We start from the raw sequence: 23,394 nt of genomic DNA, 5'->3' as shown, positions 1-23,394 counted from the left end.
GATATGTACAAGCTGTTTGAACACTGAATTCCACTGTCAGTGAGAACGACCGTGTAGGCAATGGCCGTAACACACAACATGTGCTGTTCTCTCTTTGCTTTGGTTAACTGCTGTTCTCTGTAGGTTGCATGAGAGCAGACAGGAAGCTGCATTCATATCCTGACCTTCATATGGCTGTGGCCTTTATCTGTCTGTGTCTGTCAGCTCTTCCTGCTGGACCAGATCAAAAAGTAGAGAGCAAAGCTGTCTGTTCCACTTAACATTTTTGCAAATCCAAGTTTGATGTTTAGTTGAAATTAGTAGGAATACCCCCTGCCTTTAATCGTCTAAAAAGAGAGACTTTAATGTTGCTCTAAATGAAACGGTTTGAGGGACGGTGAGTGGGTGAGAGGGAGAGACGTACAGGGGTACAAGAGATAGAGCGCTGTACTTCCTTCCCTCAGAATGATTCTTAAATATTAATCTAGAATTGGCATTGGCTGAGATAGTGCATTAAAGCACAGCTAAAATATTGATAGGTGGCAGCTGAGCCTCTTCAGCTACACCGTACAGTACTATGGAATAAAACCTTTCATCTTCAGCCCAGTCCAGAGTAAAAACCAGGTATCCAGACACTGTTGTAGAACGCTATAGAAAGCTATATTCACTGCTGTTTGACAACACTTTTGATTTGATTACCCTGTGGAGTACCATTCAGGCATCCAGGAAGTGACTGCTACTTAAAAAGACTCAACAACCTGGATAAAGATCATATGAGCTCAATCCATTTTCCTAAATAATAGAATTGTTCACATCTCTACTCCATAATGACTCCCAAGCCTAATGGTGCAACGACACAATCATTCCAGCAGACGGCACAATGAGTCCAGAGTGAGGGGGATTGATATGGCATGGACAATGCCACGGATTGGCACAATGGCTTGGGTCTCATTGCTGTATTTGTCTGCAGATGGTGTCTAGCCAGTACAGTCTTTCTATATTGTATTCTATTTGTGCACAATTTGTCCACACACTTTCATTAATCAGTTTATATTCAAGAACTTCATCATGAGAATTGGAATAATTTAATGCATTAGAAAAGGCATAAAAGTGTCTAAGAGGAGGATCAAAGTCAGTGTCCAGAGGCTCACCCTGCAGTTCAGTTAGTGTATTATGTCCATTTATCCTCTTATTCAATCAATAGATGAATGAGAAAGACAGTGATGCACTGCACCAGTAGATCACTGATCTTACATTAACCCTGGCATAGCTAACAGGATTGTTTTGGCATCGGCAAGTCAAGGCAAGGCAAGGAGGTACAGCTCAGCAAAGCAGGTCCATTAACAGTAGCAGTAAAACAGTAATGGTTCTGAAATGCATCAGTGAGTCCATCTGAAACTGGAACCCTGTAGCTATATCCCTGTGGAAATGTCCTCTGTCCAACCACTGGGCTGGAAAACAAGAGCAACACAGCAGTCTCCATGAGTCAGACTAGACCACAGACAGTACAGGAGAGTTCCCTCACCTAACATCCACATCACAGGGACACACGGCTTGTAAATATTGGGTTTTTATGTTTTTGGTACATTGTATTTGTAAATGTTATATGATTGGTGTACATGCAGGGCTTCCTTGCAACAGAGGTATTGGTCTCAATGGGATTTCCTTGATAAAAAAAAAAATATATATATGTCAAATAAATAAACCTAGCACAGATATGCTAATGGAGGCTGTCTGCCTTCTTTATTTTTCATTAGATTTGGCAAATCAGTTAAGAAAAAAGTCTTGTTTACAATGATGGCCTAGGAACAGTGGGTTAACTGCCTTGATCAGGGAGCAGAATGACAGATATTTACTATGTCAGCTCAGGGATTTGAATAGCAACCTGTCAATGACTGACCCAACGCTCTAACCTCTAGGCTACCCGCCACCCCTTCTGTGAGTGATATACATCATTTAGTAGACTCTTTGATTCAAAACATACATTGTACGTATGGGTTGCCACATGAGTTACGACATGACATCATTGAAATGATACAGAGAAGGTTCACATGCCCCCGGGGCTACAGTCATATCGTTAGTTACTGGTCTGTTTATCAGACATGCCCCCAGGGCTACAGTCATATCATTAGTTACTGGTCTGTTTATCAGACATGCCCCCAGGGCTACAGTCATATCATTAGTTACTGGTCTGTTTATCAGACATGCCCCCAGGGCTACAGTCATATCATTAGTTACTGGTCTGTTTATCAGACATGCCCCCGGGGCTACAGTCATATCATTAGTTACTGGTCTGTTTATCAGACATGCCCCCAGGGCTACAGTCATATCATTAGTTACTGGTCTGTTTATCAGACATGCCCCCGAGGCTACAGTCATATCATTAGGTACTGGTCTGTTTATCAGACATGCTCCCAAGGCTACAGTCATATCATTAGTTACTGGTCTGTTTATCAGACATGTCCCCGGGGCTACAGTCATATCATTAGTTACTGGTCTGTTTATCAGACATGCCCCCAGGGCTACAGTCATATCATTAGTTACTGGTCTGTTTATCAGACATGCCCCCAGGGCTACAGTCATATCATTAGTTACTGGTCTGTTTATCAGACATGCCCCCAGGGCTACAGTCATATCATTAGTTACTGGTCTGTTTATCAGACATGCTCCCAGGGCTACAGTCATATCATTAGTTACTGGTCTGTTTATCAGACATGCCCCCAGGGCTACAGTCATATCATTAGTTACTGTTCTGTTTATTAGTCATGTATGTGGATGTGATACTGTAGGGGTCGTCTTCTTGATCCTGTTAAATATACCTTTACTGGTGACCCCTCCAGTGATGGAGGCCTCCCATATTGTCCACAGCTTGCATGAATTATCTATTTATTTTTCTAAATATTTTGTGTGTGTGTGTGTGTGTGTGTGTGTGTGTGTGTGTGTGTGTGTGTGTGTGTGTGTATGTGTGTCTGTGTAGGTCCTCCTCTGTTCACGTGGCCCCAGACTCGTCCTGGCCTTGGTGAGGATATATAGAATAGAGTACCCCTCCCTCTTCACTGAGCCGTGACCCATAAAGTCTTGACCCCGAGAAGTGGTCCTACTAAACTATAATCCCTGCAGGGCTTTTTGAAGGCCCGGCCAACCAGGCCCAGACCCAATCACTCTGCACATGCTTTATGTGGGTCAGGAAGGCATTGCACTAGGCTGGCCAGGAAAGCAGAAACTGACTGTGGAGAAGTGTCCAATGTATGAAGGAAAGATAAATTGAAGGCAGAGGACCAGTATTAGATGACTAAAGGCAAATACACCTACTGTACTATACGCGTTCCCTTACGGGTGTGTAGATGCTTAGTGGGGGGGGGGTGGGGGGGGGGGGGGGGGGGCATTGCCAGAAGAGCAAACTGAAACAATGGATCAGTTAACATGTAGGAATCCATTCTTTGTCTTAACTGGTTAGCACATACTTTAAATGAATCTCTCTGGGCAGTTTCTGAATAGTACTGCATTTTAAACAGCCTTATATATGCATTCTTTGTGGTAATCTAACTGAGCATTGTGTTTGTTGTTCATCAGAAACAAACACCATTAACTATGAAATAACTTATTGCATTCTAATGACCTCAATCAATTTAAATTGTAATGACCTCCTGCAAGTCTTTGTGCCGTGATTATTGATAGCAGCTCAGAAACCATCAAACATGTCTGCCATAGAGGGATTCAGAGATGATTTCTATCAATAGGTACGAGCCGGAGACATCCAGCTCCCAGTCGCCCACTACACCGTTTCATGTTTGCATGCAGAACAATCTGCTTAACAGGTCAATATGAAGCCACTTCATCCTCCACACACACAGCCACATACAGCTACACACAGCTACACACACACAGCTACACACACACACGCTCACTACCGCACACTGATACACAATGCACAGCCGAACAGTGGGTCAGAGGAGGAGGGTTGCCATGGCAGCACATCCTGATCCATGTGCCGCATGATGAGAGGCGTGTTGCTGCACCAGCCTTCCTTTCCCCTTATCTTTCCTGAACTGCTTTCACACACGCACACACACACACACACACAAACACACACACACACCTAGCTGGCTATAGTCCACCAGCCCTGCACCACCACGTTCCCACACACATTACATTACCTAACCTTACACAATGGGAAAGAGTGTGTGTGTGTGTGTGTGTGTGTGTGTGGGGGGGGGGGGGGGGGGGGGGCATAGATAGCCTTATATTTACTCCCGTTCCACAAAATAATCTAGGCTACTCATTGATGCCGGTAGGCACTGCCATAATCGATACCATGCTGTGCAGTCAAGTGCTTTACAGCTGGTTCTGTAAACAAGGCAGAATCTGAATCCAAATAAAATGCTGACAGTCATTAGTTTTCTGTCTGAAAGTCTAAATAAGCTTTCAGTAATGTTTTGAGTTAATCAACGTCTGCCAGGAAAAGAGAGTAAATCCCTTGGTCGTGATAAACAGAGAGCATTCTGGGTGGGCCTCCTTTAGAAAATCTCCATGTTTGCATGTCCTGTTTAAAGCATTAAACCATTCGCTTCATCAATCAAAGAACGAATGACCAAACAGATTATTCTCCTTTGAAATGAAGTAATTGGACATGAGAAAGTACCCATCAGGTTGCAACAGAACACTGATGGCGCTACTTGGTGGGTCCAAGTGTGTAACCATAATTGACAGAGGGGTGCACCACGTAAATCTATGTTTGTTGAGATGGCATTGAATAGTGGGACATTGATCACTTCTCTATCGGCTTTGGAAAATAAAAACAAACACATATTCAATAATAATGCCATTATTTATGTGTAACCCAATAAGTGGAATATGATTCATGGAGACCAAAACATGTAGAAAGTGTTTCAAATGGCTGCTAATACTTTAATACGATACTGGTAACGGTTAAACCATCATCAGCCTCCATTATTATCTGGTGTGAAGAGGATAACTATTCTGTCATTATAAAGACATTATGATTGTACCATACAGATTCCTACAGACTTAACAAAGAGAAAAGCCTAATTCAAATGGAAATGTATTTTGTAGAACATAGAGTACCTTCCCTGTCATGGGGAATAATAGAGCCTGTCAGCTCTATGCATCACATTTCTAACTGAACTTTCACCCGTTCTGAACACACCCCTGTGTGTTACACCCTTCCCTTCCATCTCTCTCTGTCCTCATCACTCAGAGGAACATACGTCAGTACAGTGTAGACCAGCTGTAGATATCAAACAGCCATCAGTCAGTAAAGTGTAGACCAGCTGTAGATATCACACAGCCATCAGCCTGTAAAGTGTAGACCAGCTGTAGATATCAAACAGCCATCAGTCAGTAAAGTGTAGACCAGCTGTAGATATCACACAGCCATCAATCAGTAAAGTGTAGACCAGCTGTAGATATCACACAGCCATCAGTCAGTAAAGTGTAGACCAGCTGTAGATATCAAACAGCCATCAACCAGTAAAGTGTAGACCAGCTGTAGATATCAAACAGCCATCAGTCAGTAAAGTGTAGACCAGCTGTAGATATCACACAGCCATCAGTCAGTAAAGTGTAGACCAGCTGTAGATATCACACAGCCATCAATCAGTAAAGTGTAGACCAGCTGTAGATATCAAACAGCCATCAGTCAGTAAAGTGTAGACCAGCTGTAGATATCACACAGCCATCAGTCAGTAAAGTGTAGACCAGCTGTAGATATCAAACAGCCATCAGTCAGTAAAGTGTAGACCAGCTGTAGATATCACACAGCCATCAGCCTGTAAAGTGTAGACCAGCTGTAGATATCAAACAGCCATCAGTCAGTAAAGTGTAGACCAGCTGTAGATATCACACAGCCATCAATCAGTAAAGTGTAGACCAGCTGTAGATATCACACAGCCATCAGTCAGTAAAGTGTAGACCAGCTGTAGATATCAAACAGCCATCAGTCAGTAAAGTGTAGACCAGCTGTAGATATCACACAGTCATCAGTCAGTAAAGTGTAGACCAGCTGTAGATATCACACAGCCATCAGTCAGTAAAGTGTAGACCAGCTGTAGATATCAAACAGCCATCAGTCAGTAAAGTGTAGACCAGCTGTAGATATCAAACAGCCATCAGTCAGTAAAGTGTAGACCAGCTGTAGATATCACACAGCCATCAGTCAGTAAAGTGTAGACCAGCTGTAGATATCAAACAGCCATCAGTCAGTAAAGTGTAGACCAGCTGTAGATATCAAACAGCATTCAGTCAGTAAAGTGTAGACCAGCTGTAGATATCACACAGCCATCAGTCAGTACATTAAGGGTACAGTAGTTAGTGTAGCAGTAATCAATAGACATAAGGCCACCAGCAATGTGCTGTAGGTCCAGTGCGCTCCCTAGAACCCAATCTCACAGAGACCATCCACAGCCACGTGCTCTGAATGTATGACTAGACCATCTGGATTGGTAGCATGTAAACTATAGATACAAAAGTTTATACACACCATCAAATTAAGCTCACCGAACCAGACCACAGAGTGGTGAAGTGCATAGCACCAACAATTGTCTATCCTTGGTTGCAACACTCACTACCAAGTTCCAAACTGCCTCTGGAAGCAACTTCAGCACAAAAACTGTTCATCAATAAAAGGTTAACATCCTTACAGCCAACCAGGAATCAGAATACAGAACTACCAGAATAATAGATTCATAATTAAATAATTATATTTAATTTCAAGAACCATTTTAGCTCAACATTCCCATGTTACCCATGCAAGTCAAACTTCCCTTTGGAAATGATTGACATTATTACTATAGCTTTGATTCAGATAAAGAAGACTATACTAGGGATGATGGTGGAAGAGCTGGAGAAATGTTCCCTTTCCCCACCATCACATTGGAGCTGGTTGCTATGGTGACGCAAGAGAGGCTTGCAGAAATGATCTATTTTCAAGAGATGGGTAGAGGCTAATGGTTTCCAAAGAGCTCAACTGTGTGTGTGTTTGATTGTGTGTGTGTGTATTTAGAGTGCTGTCAGCATTGTGGATAATTTTTGCATTTGAGTGTACAGTACCACTCAGATTAAATGAATTAATGGTTGCCAACAAGGACAGTAGTGTTACCAAAAAATGCTAATGTGTTCAGAGGTATGCTGAGCTATGTATTATAGAGGGAAACTAAAGCATGAGTTATCTCTTCCATTTTTCAGACCTGGATTAGCTTCTCTCCTGGTAGATTAGCCTCTCCCCTCAATTTATTCTGACAGATAAAGAGAGAGAGAGTGTGTGTGTGTGTGTGTGTGTGTGTGTGTGTGTGTGTGTGTGTGTGTGTGTGTGTGTGTGTGTGTGTGTGTGTGTGTGTGTGTGTGTGTGTGTGTGTGTGTGTGTGTGTGTGTGTGTGTGTGTGTGTGTGTGTGTGTGTGTGTGTGTGTGTGTGTGTGTCTCTCTCTCAGTTGGTAGAGCATGGAGCTTGCAACGCTAGGGTTGTGGGTTTGGTTCCCATGGGGGACCAGTATGAAAAAACTTTGGAAATGTATACACTCACTACTGTAAATTGCACTGGATAAGACTGTCTGCTAAATGACTAAAATGCCCATAGTCCTGGGTATGGACTGACCTTGGAATAGGTGGTACAACACAGGAGGTATAGGGACTCTCATCATGGTCACCTTGAAATACTCACCTAGTGATTGTTATTTCATTTTTGTTTAACCTTTATTTAGAGATTGAGGACATGGGTGGCCCAATGCAGAGCACTCACTATCAAGTATTTCTAAAATCATCAGACATACTATCTCACTCTCACGCTCTATTTTACTTCAATCTGCCCAAGAAGCTGCAGATTAAATTCCAGTGCATGTGGAGCAGAGATAAAGCTGCTCACATCACACCAGAGAACTGGCCTGGATTCCCTCAGCCTCTCTCAGCCTTTCCTTTCCCTGCCTACTGACTGTCAACTAGGGAGACGGAAATAAAGAGAGGATGTGACACAAAGGAAATGAGGAGAGAGAGAGAGATGGATGGGGGAGAGTGAGAGGGAGAGAGAGAGATGGATGGGGGAGAGAATGAAAGGGAGAGAGATGGATGGGAGGTAAGAGAGGGAATTCTAAGAGGGCGAGAGAGAGAGAGAGAATGAGAGAGTTTTGAGTTTAAAAGAGAGTGAGAAAGATATATTAAAGGAGAGAATGCTGAAGCTGGCAGACAGAACACCTGACAGACAGAACACCTGACAGTCTGACACAGCCTGACACACCTTGACGACACATCTTCACACACCTTGACATCGTGACACACCCTGACCTAGGATCTGACTGATGCCGTACCATGGCATTGATCGTTAGGCTACTGTTACTAATGGGCAGTTAGTATTAGTAAATTAGTGGGTTATGACTGTTAAACATGTAGGGGAGTACTTTAAACCAATGTCATACTCTATGTCAGTACTTTTTGCCTCTGTTTTTTTGGTAGCACCAAGGGACTTGCTAAAACACATTTAGTGGAGGGGCAGGCAGAGATTGGCTCTGTGTGTGTGTTTGTGTAAGTCACACCGTCCTCGGTTTCTGCAGTGGGATGTGGGTGTGAATGAATGAATGCCCACAGCTGTCTGTGACATGGCCAGCTCTGCAAGAGGCATGTAATGAATGTCATTACTGCACAACTCAGACGTGATCTGCACTCATTTAGAACCATTTAGAGTTCCAGCTCTGGTTTCCTGCCAATCGGCCATCTTGGTTTACTATCGCTATAAAATGGAAGATTCCGTAAAAAAATGGGTCAGGCAAAATGTCTGGTTTCAGCACATAATATCCCTAGTTCTTGGTGTGGCTAAGAACAGAGATTAAATAGTGAAGCTGAAACTTTGGAATTACTCTGGATTCTAGACTATTTTCTAAACCTTGTGTTTGCACATGTGTTTATTCACTAGTTGCCATATCCACCCAAAAACAAACAACCACAACATATTTCATAGAACAATGAGTTTCAGCCAGAGGGGGATCCACATTAGTAATACCAGATAACTCATCTGAGAATAATAGCTGATGATTCACATGCAAGTCGATACTCATCATAGCTACCCTAAAGGAATACTGCAGGACTTTATTGCCAGGGTACTCTTTACTCAGCAGAAAGGTTTTAACAAAATCCAGATACGTCTCAGCAGAATCAGCCTGAGATGGTTGCTGCATGAAGCATGAAGCCCTAACAGACCCATGAAGCCCTGACAGACCCATGAAGCCCTGACAGACCCATGAAGCCCTGACAGACCCATGAAGCCCTGACAGACCCATGAAGCCCTGACAGACCCATGAAGCCTTGACAGACCCATGAAGCCCTGACAGACCCATGAAGCCCTGACAGACCCATGAAGCCCTGACAGACCCATGAAGCCCTGACAGACCCATGAAGCCCTGACAGAGCCATGAAGCCTTGACAGACCCATGAAGCCTTGACAGACCCATGATGCCCTTACAGACCCATGAAGCCTTGACAGACCCATGAAGCACTTACAGACCCATGAAGCCCTAACAGATCCATCCAGGAACAAAAGTTACACTAGATAGACTGCTGAGGACAGCACTATGAGAGGGCTACTCCAACGCAAAGCCATTTTTTACCCACAAAAAAGTGTCTCATCCAAATGTATGCTTGATTGATGATTGCTTTATGACATGCTGTATGTTTTAGGATCGTTATGGTCCAAAGATCAAGTGACCACAACTGCCATAGTATTCACAAGGACTACATTAAAGATCATTTAACAGTAGGATGCAAAGTGAGTGTTACTGCAGAACTGTTACTGCAGCATTCACCATGACTAGAGTAGGAGAACCCCCCCACATGCACGACCAGAGTAGGAGAACCCCCCCACACCCACGACCAGAGTAGGAGGAACCCCCCACACACCCACGACCAGAGTAGGAGATGCCCCACCATGACCAGAGTAGGAGAACGCACCCCACACCCACGACCAGAGTAGGAGAATCCCACACCCACACCCATGACCCGACTAGGAAATGCCACACCATGACCAGAGTAGGAGAACCCCCCCCCCCCACGACCAGAGTAGGAGAACGCACACCCACGCCCAAAGTAGGTGATGTCACACCATGATCAGAGTAGGAGAACCTCCCCACAACCAGAGTAGGAGAACCACCCCAACACCAGAGTAGAAGAACCCCCACCATGACCAGAGTAGGAGAACCCCCCCCCCACGACCAGAGAAGGAGAACCCCTCACAATCAGAGTAGGAGAACCCCCCACAACCAGAATAGGAGAACCCTGAGTTAGACAACATAATAGACCACAGGTGTCGAACTCATTCCATGGAGGCCCAAGTACTTAATTGATCAATAAGGTCACTGATTGGTTAGGAACTCCCCTCACCTGGTGTTTCTAGGTCTTAATTGGACACTCGGTCATCTATGGAATGAGTTGACACCCCTGGTATAGACTCTTACCCATTGGCCAGGTTGTCGTCGTCATCCTCTGGCATACTCTTGCCCAGCAGGTCGGTGTCGCTCAGGTAACCAGACTTGAGGTCCGCATCATCCACATCCAGCCCTTCGATGAGCTCCATTCGGGAGGAGTGGCTGAAACGGCTGGAGACTCGGGCGGGCATTGTGTGGGCCGTGTACTGGGACCCGGCCTTGCCCCCCTGGTACCCACCGCTGCCCGTGGAAGAAGGAGCGTCTCCAGCCTGCATCCGGGGGCTGGATTGGCCGTGGCGCCAGGAGAGAGGAGAGGAGCGGTTTGACTGACTGGACATGCTGCGGCCGTTGGTCTCGTCACTGTCGTAGCAAACAGTACTGCTGTCCAGACAGCTGGGGAGACAAGGCGAGGGAGAGGTTATAGAATTGTAGAAATGGAATGGGTGAGAGAGCACAGAAAGGGAAGGAAAATGTAGAGTTTGAGGGACTATGATATTATTATTATATTATTATAAAGAGAAAGAATTCTAGAGAGAGAAAAGCTACTTTTTCTATATTTTTCCCTCTCTGTCAGTCGGCATTTAAAGGAATCCATCCAGCCATATAGTCTCTGCTGACCTAGATACGACTGTAACATTCAATCTCAGCCTTCAGCCACGACAGCAAAGATCTCAGAACTCAGGGGCAAGTCACTAGCTACAATGTAAGGATATATTATCATTGCGTGAAAAGAGAAGCGTCTAGTTTCTCCCCTCTCTCCCTTTGACAGGATCATTCATAACCCTCAGCATATGTTCACAACATCATTACCAGCTGGGATTTACAGACCTAAGGCAATCAGTGCTTAATCACACACCCCAACTGAAAAATGTATGATTGCTCAAGCGGGCCAGAACTTTTTCATGACTACTCTGGACCTGTGTCAGCTAGTGAAAGGTGAGCCAATGTGTACATGTAGAGAGAGAGCTCAGACTAGACAGTAGTTCTAGATTAGAGACTAGTTCTAGTTTAGATTAGAGACTAGTTCTAGTTTAGATTAGAGACTAGTTCTAGTTTAGATTAGAGAATAGTTCTAGTTTAGATTAAAAAGTAGTTATAGTCTAGACTAGAGAGTAGTTTCTGCTGAGTCTGGCCATGACATGACCATATTCACCAACCAGCCCAGATGAATAATGCAATGCCTGCCTGGGACCATGTGGGTGTTTTTTCCTCCTGCTATTTCTGTACTTCTGTAGATGGATAATTAATCAATAGACACTGTTAATTCTTTAGAGTCTAAGGGTGGGGGGTTCTAAACTGACATACAGTTGACTTGTTACACATTTTGTTACCGTTACAGCCTGATTCTAAAATTGATTCAATTAAATGTTTTCCTCATCAATCGCCATCAAGGTTTTAAGAAATGTTAGCAAATATATAAACCATACATGAACAGAAATACCTAATTTTCATAAATATTCAGACACTTTGCTATAAGACTCGAAATTGAGCTCATGTGCATCCTGTTTCCATTGTTCATCCTTGAGATGTTTCTACAATTTTATTGGAGTCCACGTGTGTTAAAATCAATTGATTGGACATGATTTGGAAAGGCACACACCTGTCTATATAAAGGTCCCACAGTTGACAGCGGCCAGACAAAAGTCACTCCTCAGTAAAAGGCACGTGACAGCCCACTTGGAGTTTGCCAAAAGGCACCTAAAGGACTCTCAGACCATGAGAAACAAGATTCTCTGGCCTGAATGCCAAGCGTCAAGTCTGGAGGAAACCTGGCACCATCCCTACGGTGAAGCATGGTGGTGGCAGCTGGAAGACTAGTCAGGATCAAGGGAAAGATGAACAAAGTAATGTACAGAAAGATCCTTGATGGAAACCTGCTCCAGAGTGCTCAGGAGCTCAGACAGGGCCGAAGGTTCACCTTCCAAAAGGACAACGACCCTAAGCACACAAGCAAGTCAACGCAGGAGTGGCTTCGGGACAAGTCTCTGAATGTCCTTGAGTGGTCCAGCTAGTGCCCAGACTTGAACCCAATCGAACATCTCTGGAGAGACCTGAAAATAGTTGTGCATTGACGCTCCCCATCCAACCTGACAGATCTTGAGAGGATCTGCAGAGAAGAATGGATGAAACTCCCCAAATACAGGTGTGCCAAGTTGTAGCGTCATACCCAAGAAGACTTGAGGCTGTAATCGCTGCCAAAGGTGCTTCAACAAAGTGCTGAATACTTATGTAAATCTTATATTTAAGTTTTTACTGTTAATACATTTGCAAAAAATTCTAAAAACCTGTTTTTGCTTTGTCATTATAGGTTATTGTGTGCAGATTGATGAGAAAAAAAAGTTAATACATTTTAGAAGAAGGCTGTAACTAACAAAATGTGGAAAATGTCAAGGGTTCTGAATACTTTTCAGATTTTCACAATTCCTGACATTTAAGCCTAGTACAAATTCCCTCTCTGGTCAGTTAGGATCCCCACTTTATTTTAAGAATGTGAAATTTCAGAATAATAGTAGAGAGAATGATTTATTTCATCTTTAATTTCTTCCGTCACATTCCCATTTACATACACTCAATTAGTATTTGGTAGCATTGCCTTTAAATTGTTTAACTTGGGTCAAACGTTTTGGTAGCCTTCCACAAGCTTCCCACAATAAGTTGGGTGAATGTTGGCACATTCCTCCTGACAGAGCTGGTGTAACTGAGTCAGGTTTCTAGGCCTCCTTGCTCGCACATGCTTTTTTAGTTTTGCCCACAAATGTTCTATAGGATTGAGGTCAGGGCTTTGTGATGGCCACTCCAATACCTTGACTTTGTTGTCCTTAAGCCATTTTGCCACAACTTTGGAAGTATGCTTGGGGTCATTGTCCATTTGTAAGACCCATTTGCGACCAAGCTTTAACTTTGTATCTGATGTCTTGAGATGTTACTTCAATATATCCACATAATGTCCCTGCCTCATTATGCCATCTATTTGGTGAAGTGCACCAATCCCTCCTGCAGCAATGCACCCCCACAACATGATGCCGCCACCCCCGTTCTTCATGGTTGGGATGGTGTTCTTCGGATTGCAAGCCTCCCCCTTTTTCCTCCAAACATGACGATGGTCATTATGGCTAAACAGTTCTATTTTTGTTTCATGAGACCAGAGGGCATTTCTCCAAAAAGTATGATCTTTGTCCCCATGTGCAGTTGCAAACCGCAGTCTGGCTTTTTTATGGTGGTTTTGGAGCAGTGGCTTCTCCCTTGCTGAGCTGCCTTTCAGCTTATGTCAATATAGGACTCATTTTACTGTGGATATAGATACTTTTGCACCTGTTTCCTCCAGCATCTTCACAAGGTACTTTGCTGTTGTTCTGGGATTGATTTGCACTTTACGCACCAAAGTACGTTCATCTCTAGGAGACAGAACCCGTCTCCTTCCTGAGCGGTATGACGGGTGCGTGGTCCCATGGTGTTTATACACCAGGCATTTGGAAAGTGCGCCCAAGGATGAACCAGACTTTTGGAGGTCTAGAATTTTTTTCTGAGGTCTTGGCTGCTTTCTTTTGATTTTCCCATGATGTCAAGCAAAGAGGCACTGAGTTTGAAGGTAGGCCTTGAAATACGTCCACAGATACACCTCCAATTGACTCAAATGATGTCAATTAGCCAATCGGAATCTTCTAAAGCCATGACATCATTTTCTGGAATTTTCAAAGCTGTTTAAAGGCACAGTCAACTTAGTGTATTGTGATACAGTGAATTATAAGTTAAATAATCTGTCTGTAAACAATTGTTGGAGAAATTACTTGTGTCAACTTTATAGAAATGCATTGAATAACACATGGCAATTTTTTTTTATTATATATATATATATATATATATATATATATATATACAGTCTGAAACGTGTACCGAACATGATTGCCTTGAAAAATAAAGTCTGTTTGAGAGGGATTGACAGAACATGTTAGCCCAAACGGTTCGGACGCTACCAAACAGAAGTTGGCACATCCACGGTACCGACTTCAGACGAGTCTTCTGACACTTGTGGGGGTCATAGAACAAAACAGAGGATGCCTCCATCGTGTCCATGAGTGTCTCTCCTTTCCATAATAAACTAACAGATTTCTGTGAATATTTTTTTGTTATGTAACTTAGTTTGGCGAACCGGTGCATCAATCGACTCAAGGGGGTTAAAGACATTCTCTGGAACATTTGAATACTTTTTACCTAGTAGTTCTGAAAGTAGTGCCCACAAGCCAAAACTAACTACGTTACGTACAGTATGTCCAGATATGTGAAGCACATCTTGGCTCTCTCTTTCTTTTGCTCTGGTGTTTGTGCATCTTGCTAGCTGTCACTTAAATGGCGAGGGGCTGAAGCTCATTGACTAGACCTCTAATTGCTACGCGACTGGCCCACATGGGGGAAAAAAAAATTGGAAAATGGCGCAGCACAGTTTCCTGAAAAACAATCCTTTCAAACTAGGGATTTCGTGGCTAATTGAGGTTAAACAGTAATTCTGCTATTAGATTATGCATGTATGAACTACACAAAGCATAAGGTTTAAAAAAGACAGGCCAACTCTCGCAATGCTTCAGTGAAATGATAAACTATCTCACATTAGTACAGTACTTCCTTGAGAGTTTTGAAATGTAGCTTCAATAGAGTAGTAGAGGAAGAGAAAACGTATAGATGCACATCAAACGATTCCATACATTAGGGTATATGTTCGGGAGTTATGACAGGGAGCTGAACTATTAAAGTCATTAGAAGATGAGGATTTACTAGTAGCACTGAATGTGGATGTTACCTATCGTAGATTTTGATCAGTGCCTAGAAGTTCGATGGCCAAGGTCAAAGTTTTTGTGTAAAGTTACTGACCAGTCTGTCAGTCTCTAGAGGCCAGGGCTATGGAAATTCAGAGCTCATTTCTGGGATGGAATCCCCTAGCACATCAACAGTACACACCTCACAGAGAGACCTAAAGGCAAGGAACATTGGTAGGCAGAGCACATACTGTTGAGCTGGGGATAAGCAGCAGCCAAAATGGCAGGCATACAGGCTTTGAATGCAGAATGACTTTTTGTTAACAAATGTTTCGGTTTCTGCCAGTTTCTTCGGTATCCTGTGGGGCTAAACTGTGGTGTTTTTTGTTATTGTTTGTGTCTCACAGTGATAGAGACTGTCTGAAACGTGTACCGAACATGATGGTCTTGAAAAATAAAGTCTGTTTAAGAGGGATTGACAGAACATGTTTACCAGGTGGCAGGTTGCCAAGATGACAGAGGATGAGAGTTAACATTGAGTGTAAACATTGATTACGTGTGTACTCCATCAATCTGTCCATTGTGTTTCATGTGTGTATGAGTATATTACATGTCTCAAACAAATCCACACACATATCTACTTGTGATCAATGAAACTATTATATATACAGTGGGGAGAACAAGTATTTGATACACTGCATATTTTGCAGGTTTTCCTACTTACAAAGCATGTAGAGGTCTGTAATTTTTTATCATAGGTACACTTCAACTGTGAGAGACGGAATCTAAAACAAAAATCCAGAAAATCGCATTGTATGATTTTTAAGTAATTAATTTACATTTTAAAGCATGACATACAGTAAGTATTTGATCACCTACCAACCAGTAAGAATTCCGTCTCTCACAGACCTGTTAGTTTTTCTTTAAGAAGCCTCCCTGTTCTCCACTCATTATCTGTATTAACTGCACCTGTTTGAATTCGTTACCTGTATATGTGTGGGAGTGAAGTAACGTTTGAGCAGATGGAAAGAGATGGAAACAGATGGAAAAAAGGAGAATGCTCTTTAACATTATGCCCCACTCACACCAGTACATAACATCAGAAACACCCCAGTATTTATTGTCTATTATAAACTGGGTGGTTGGAGCCCTGAATGCTGATTGGCTAAAAGCTGTGGTATATCATACCGTATACCACAGGTATGACAAAACATGCATTTTACTGCTCTAATTACGTTGGTAACCAGTTTATAATAGCAATAAGGCAGCTTGGGGGGTTGTGGTATATTGCCAATATACCACCGCTAAGGGCTGTATCCAGGAACTATGCGTTGCGTTGTGCATAAGAACAGCCCATAGCCATGGCATATTGGCCATATACCACACCCCCTCGGGCCTTATTGCTTAACTATAATCTATGAATTTAGTGTATGGTAATGTACTCACCCATGGCTGAGTTGGGCTCCCCGTAGACTGGACATGGTATCTTCCAGGTTCTGTCTGAGGTCAAGGACGTTCTGCACCGTACGTTTCCTCTGAGACTCTGGGTCTGTGGGGACATTACATCAGTCACTATGGTGAGATTCTGGGTCTGTGTGGACATCACACCAGTCACTATGGTGAGACTCTGGGTCTGTGGGGACCTCACCCCAGTCACTATGGTGAGACTCTGGGTCTGTGGGGACATCACCCCAGTCACTATGGTGGGACTGGGTCTGTGGGGACATCACACCAGTCACTATGGTCAGATACAAATTGAATTCACACATCCCATGTATCACTGTTAATCTGTTGTGTCTTTATACCTTGAGATATCCCAAATATTTGAGTTACAGTTATTGAATATATTAAACATAATGTTGATTTCCCAAAGATTGAATTAGACTGTACTGAATAAATGGCACTCATTAAAAGCATAACCCATCAGAGTCTAAGCCCTGTCTTAGCCAGGGGAAGGGTGGGGTTCTTCTACGCAATATGGATTTGATTTAAGAAGATCATACATAGAATAAATTAGCTATTTGATTTTGAATTTTAAGACCCCTTGAAGTATAAAACAATACATATAAAAAATGTATTTGATGAAAAAAATGTTTGGCTTTACTGCTATTTGCCCATAAAAATGCATTGAATAACAGATTCACTACATGTAACAACAGATTGTCCCCCAAAATATAAAAATTAAGTTAGTCCTGAAGTGTCTGTCCTATATCTGAAATGTATTTAACCCAACATTTTTGGCAATACAAAGTCTCCATACAATTCATTCAGAAAGTATTCAGACCCCTTGACTATTTCCACATTTTGGAAGCGATTACAGCATAGAGTCTTCTTGGGTATGACGCTACAAGCTTACAACTGTATTTGGCGAGATTCTCCCATTCTTCTCCGCAGATCCGCTCAAGCTCTGTCAGGCTGTATTGGGAGCATCGCTGCACAACTATTTACAGATCTCTCCAGAGATGTTCGATCGGGTTCAAGTACAGGCTCTGGCTGGGTCACTCAAGGCCATTCAGACACCTGTCCTGAAGCCACTGGAAGGTGAACCTTCGCCATAGTTTGAGGCCATGAATGCTCTGGAGCGGGTTTTCATCAAGGATCTCTCTGTACTTTGCTCCATTTATCTTTCCCTTGATCCTGACTAGTCTCCCAGTCCCTGAAAACATCCCCACAGCATGATGCTGCCAACACCATGCTTCACTGTAGGGATGATGGCAGGTTTCCAACAGACGTGACGCTTGGCATTCAGGCCCAAGAGTTCAATCTTGGGTTCATCAGACCAGAGAATCTTGTTTCTTGTGGTCTGAGAGTTCCTTAGGTGCCTTTTGGCAAACTCCAAGTGGAGTGTCTTGTGCCTTTTACTGAGGAGTGGCTTCCATCTGGCCACTCTACCATAAAGGCCTGATTAGTGGCAGGGTATCACAACTGGCCGTGGTATCACAACTGGCCGTGATTGGGAGTCCCATTAGGTGGCGCACAATTGGCCCAGCATCATCCGGGTTTGGCTGGTGTAGGCTGTCAACAAGAATTTGTTCTTAATTGACTTGCCTAGTTAAAGAAAGGTTATATAAAACATAAAATAGGTCAGATTTGCCAAATGGAGGGCGAGGGAGAGCTTTTTATGCATCTCTGTGTGTGGAGTAAAGGTGGTCTATAGTTTTTTTCCATCTGGTTGCACGTGACATTCTGGTAGCAATGACGTAAAACAGATTTAACTCCCCAACCATAAGGAGCATCGCTTCTGGATGAGCATTTTCATGTTTGCTTATGGCCTTATACAGCTAGTTTAGTGCGGTCTCAGTGCCAGCATCAGTTTGTGGTGGTAAATAGAAGGCTTCGAATAATATAGATGTGAATTTTCTTGATAGATAGTGTGGTCTACAGCTTATAAGGAGATATTCTACCAGGCGATCAATACCTCAAGACTTATTTAATATTAAACATCGGGCACCAGCAGTTATTGACAAATAGACACACACCCCCGCCCCTCGTCTTGCCAGACGTAGCTGCTCTGTCCTGCTGATGCACGGAAAACCCAGCCAGCTCTATATTATCTATGTCGTCATTCAGCCCCGTCTCGGTGAAACATAAGATATTACAGTTTGCAATGTCCTGTTGGTAGCATAGTCTTAATCATAGATCGTCCAGTTTATTTTCCAATGATTGTACGTTGGCGAATAATTTGGAGGGTAGTGGTGGTTTACCTCCTCACTGGCGACTTCTCACGCAGATGACAAGCATTTTCGCTACACTCTCATTAACATCTGCTAACCATGTGTATGTGACCAATAAAATTGGATTTGATTTGGGTCTTGTCTTGACAAAGCAGTATATCTTTTGCATCGGAATCATTAAAGAAAAGATCTTTGTCCATTTCGAGGTGAGTAATCTCTGTTCTGATATCCGGAAGGTAATTTCGGTCATAAGCAGCAGCATTATGTACAAAATGAGTTACAAACAATGCGAAAAGGAGCCCGTAAAACGGCTGCCATCCCCTCCGTCGTCATTCTCACCATGGCAACGCTGCTCTAACCCCCTTACAGGATCCTGACATGGTACAGCCCCAACTGTGGAACACCCCTCTATTGGATCCCGAATGGTACAGCCCTAACTGTGAAACACTGATGACTGGGAGTGGCCACCAAGGGAATACGTCTGACATTCTGTGTGAACTCCAACCTCTATAGCAGGGTTTCCCAAAAACCTACAGACACTAGGCCCTCAATGGAATGAGTTTGATATCCCTGCTCTATAGCCTCCCAAAAGGTTAAACGCATTCACCAGGATGTGTGTGCATGATCCTGCATATATTTAGGCAATTATTTTATCATAACACAATAAACATTTCACACAAGTGTTCAGTCACCCTCACTGCCCATCTACACAAGCACGCACTCACACTCGCTAAAAATAATCCATAGTAAATTATAGCAAAACAAAGAGAGATTGGGAACTGCATGGGCAGTGGACAAGACATGATCATCCTATCCTAAATCAATAACGCAGAGATGTCTCATTTGTTAAAATTAATGACTGGATTTGTCTTTGACTAAGATACTGAAGAGGATACATTCGTTTTCTACTATACAGTAAAATAGCTACAGGCAAAACCTCACGACAGTTGAAAAAATGATAATCTATTGAATTAATTGGAGGTGTTGGCTGAGAGTCAACCATAGCAGAGGAAACACATCTCAAATAATGGGCCATATACCGTATTCATCAGTTCTTCATTCTGAGCGGAGTGCTAATTACACTGTGATTGCACGCATGCACAATTTCCTTTATGGGCCTAATAGTGAAGATGTCATTTAACGGTAAAAAATGAATTACCTTTTATTATCTGATTGCCTTCAAAAAGTAAGCTGCCTGGTGCATGTTTGTCTACTACAAAACAATTCCAGCATTAAAATTAATGGATAATATCAAGTGGTGTTGGGGCTGTGCTTTGGCAAAGTGGGTGGGGTTATATCCTTCCTGTTTGGCCCTGTCCGGGGGTGTCCTCGGATGGGGCCACAGTGTCTCCTGGCCCCTCCTGTCTCAGCCTCCAGTATTTATGCTGCAGTAGTTTATGTGTCGGGGGGCTAGGGTCAGTTTGTTATATCTGGAGTACTTCTCTTGTCCTATTCGGTGTCCTGTGTGAATTTAAGTGTGCTCTCTCTAATTCTCTCTTTCTCTCTTTCTTTCTCTCTCTCGGAGGACCTGAGCCCTAGGACCATGCCTCAGGACTACCTGACATGATGACTCCTTGCTGTCCCCAGTCCACCTGGCTGTGCTGCTGCTCCAGTTTCAACTGTTCTGCCTTATTATTATTGGACCTTGCTGGTCATTCATGAATATTTTAACATCTTGGCCATGTTCTGTTATAATCTCCACCCGGCACAGCCAGAAGAGGACCGGCCACCCCACATAGCCTGGTTCCTCTCTAGGTTTCTTCCTAGGTTTTGGCCTTTCTAGGGAGTTTTTCCTAGCCACTGTGCTTCTACACCTGCATTGCTTGCTGTTTGGGGTTTTAGGCTGGGTTTCTGTACAGCACTTTGAGATATCAGCTGATGTACGAAGGGCTATATAAATAAATTTGATTTGATTTGATCAACTGTTACAAAACACCAAAAAGTGTGCTTAATGACATTCGCCGAATGCCATTGATTCGACCTACATTAAATGATGCGTCTTGCTAACAAATTGCCTTTTTTTTAGCCTGAAAAGTAGGGACTCATGAATGGGGCTGAAGCTGTCCCAGGAAAAACGGTATGGTCACCATAACACACACAGTCAATGTAATAGACTAGGCTACATGACAATGTGTATTATCATGGACCAAACAGGCCTACCTGTATCCAGTCATGTAGCCTAGTGTGCTAAAAAGAAAAATGTGGGTAAACTCCGATTGCAGGTCATGGTGGAAAAAGTTACACTCCCTATACTTTCAATGCATTTTCAGAAAAAGGTGGGCCTGCACCACTGGCGGTAGCCTACCCTATCAACTGAGGCAATGCTACACACACACACACACACACACAGGCTTCATATAAAGCTGCTTATGCCGAGTTCAAAACAACTGGGAATGCAGAAATGTCAGACTTCAGTGCGTTCAAGACGACCGCAAAAAAACGAGCTACGTTTTAAATGGTCATCCAACTTGGAATTCCAAATCGGAAACTTGGGCATCTATCTAGAACTCCAACATTCCGACCTGAAGATCACTGATGTACTGTAATGATTCCCAGTTGTCTTGAAAGCTCCATTAAGATATCACATTGTTTGTAGTTTTTATCCTGCCATCACACAATCACCGTGTAGAAACAGAAACAATGAATTGCATTGTAAACAGTAAAATATGCTTGGAGCCTTCACAGATCATGTGTCATAAAACACTACCTTTATTTCATTACATTAATTACATTTATGGCCGCATTATTTGTCAAGTGAAGCATTAACAATTGCATTAGAACACTGAACTTATTTAAACTCTGTAGGAATCCTGGATCTTGGAGGTCTCAGAAAATGTCATGTAAGTAACTATGCCTACATAAAATGTCACTATGTTTTGCTGTGAAAACACGTCTCATGGACACACAAATCCAAAATAATGTAGGCCTATGTCATTGAAAAATCAAATGATCCTAACCCGAAACAGTCAATTATAGCCAATATAGGCCTACTGTCATTAACTTATAGCCTACTTGTTGGATGGATTGGATGTGCATTGAGATCTATCTGTAGGCAAGGTGTCTAGTAAACATTGCCGACCATCATCAGCTGATCCAGGAAAGAAAACAAATATCGATAGAAAATAAAAAATAAATATATATATATATAAATATATGGTCTACTTCTTGTGGCGACAGAAAGCATGGAGAATACCAATAAATGCACGCCCTGAAAAACAAAACAACGAGCGCTCTACACAGCTGACTGACAAAAGCAAACAATGATAACTCAACCAATACTAATCTAATGCATTGGAATAAAGGATTTTTTTAATCAAGGACGCATGGCAAACAAATTGGGAACATGTGGAAGTACAAAGTAAAATCTATCCGTTTAAGGTAACTCAGCTGAGGCCCGAAATTCAGCAACCTATAGGACGTATACCATTCCTGAACAGGGTGGCGGTTTGTCCAGCCACGTAGAAATACATGTTTTAAACCAAATCAAATCAAATGTATTTGTCACATACACATGGTTAGCAGATGTTAATGCGAGTGTAGTGAAATACTTGTGCTTCTAGTTCCGACCATGCAGTAATATCTAACAAGTAATATAACCTAACAATTTCACAACAACTACCTAAAACATACAAGTGGAAAGGAATTAATACGAATATGTACAGAAAAATATATGAATGAGTGATGCCCGAACGGCATAGGCAAGATGCAGTAGATGGTATAGACTACAGTATATACATATGAGATGAGTAATGTATGGTGTGTAAGCATTATATAAAGTGGCTAGTGATAAATTGATTACATCAATTTTTCCATTATTAAAGTGGCTAGAGTTGAGTCAGTATGTTGGCAGCAGCCACTCAATGTTAGTGGTGGCTGTTTAACAGTCTGATGGCCTTGAGAAATAAGCTGTTTTTCAGTCTCTCGGTCCCCACTTTGATGCACCTGTAGTGACCTCGCCTTCTGGATGATAGCGGGGTGAACACGCTATCATGGCTCCCTCCGGTGGTTGTTGTCCTTGATGATCTTTTTGGCCTTCCTGTGACATCGGGTAGTGTAGGTGTCCTGGAGGGCAGGTAGTTTGCACCCGGTTTGCACTACCCTCTGGAGAGCCTTACGGTTATGGGCGGAGCAGTTGCCGTACCAGGCGGTGATACCGCCGACAAGATGCTGTCCCGTGGATGTGGATAGGGAGGTGCTCCCTCTGCTGTTTCCTGAAGTCCACAATCATCTCCTTTGTTTTGTTGACATTGAGTGTGAGGTTATTTTCCTGACACCACACTCTGAAGGCCCTCACCTCCTCCCTGTAGGCTGTCTCGTCGTTTTTGGTAATCAAGCCTACCACTCTTGTGTCGTCTGCAAACTTGATGATTGAGTTGGAGGTGTGCATTGCCACGCAGTCGTGGGTGAACAGGGAGTACAGGAGAACACTGAGAACGCACCCTTGTGGGGACCCAGTCTTGAGGATCAGCGGAGTGGAGATGTTGTTACCTACCCTCACCACCTGGGGGTGCCCTCAGGAAGTCCAGGACCCAGTTGCACAGGGCGGGGTCGAGAGCCAGGTTCTCTAG

The 23,394-nt window shown here is 43.1% G+C and overlaps 1 protein-coding gene across 9 annotated transcripts in view; it reads right to left on the bottom strand.

The window, feature by feature from the left end:
• LOC110493275 (neuron navigator 1) overlaps positions 1 to 23,394 on the bottom strand; it is a 102,482-nt gene that overhangs the window by 64,409 nt on the left and 14,679 nt on the right. For all 9 annotated transcript variants that reach the window (XM_036950762.1, XM_036950761.1, XM_036950765.1 and 6 more), the window contains exons 2-3: positions 16,599 to 16,701; positions 10,432 to 10,794 (exon numbers count right to left, since the gene is read on the bottom strand). In XM_036950762.1, coding sequence (XP_036806657.1) covers positions 10,432 to 10,794; positions 16,599 to 16,701 — 466 coding nt within the window. The remainder of the gene's footprint in view (positions 1 to 10,431; positions 10,795 to 16,598; positions 16,702 to 23,394) is intronic.

Source organism: Oncorhynchus mykiss, chromosome 17 (genome assembly GCF_013265735.2).
Source record: "Oncorhynchus mykiss isolate Arlee chromosome 17, USDA_OmykA_1.1, whole genome shotgun sequence".
NCBI classification, from domain to species: domain Eukaryota; kingdom Metazoa; phylum Chordata; class Actinopteri; order Salmoniformes; family Salmonidae; genus Oncorhynchus; species Oncorhynchus mykiss.
This window is presented reverse-complemented; position numbering and strand designations above follow the sequence as displayed.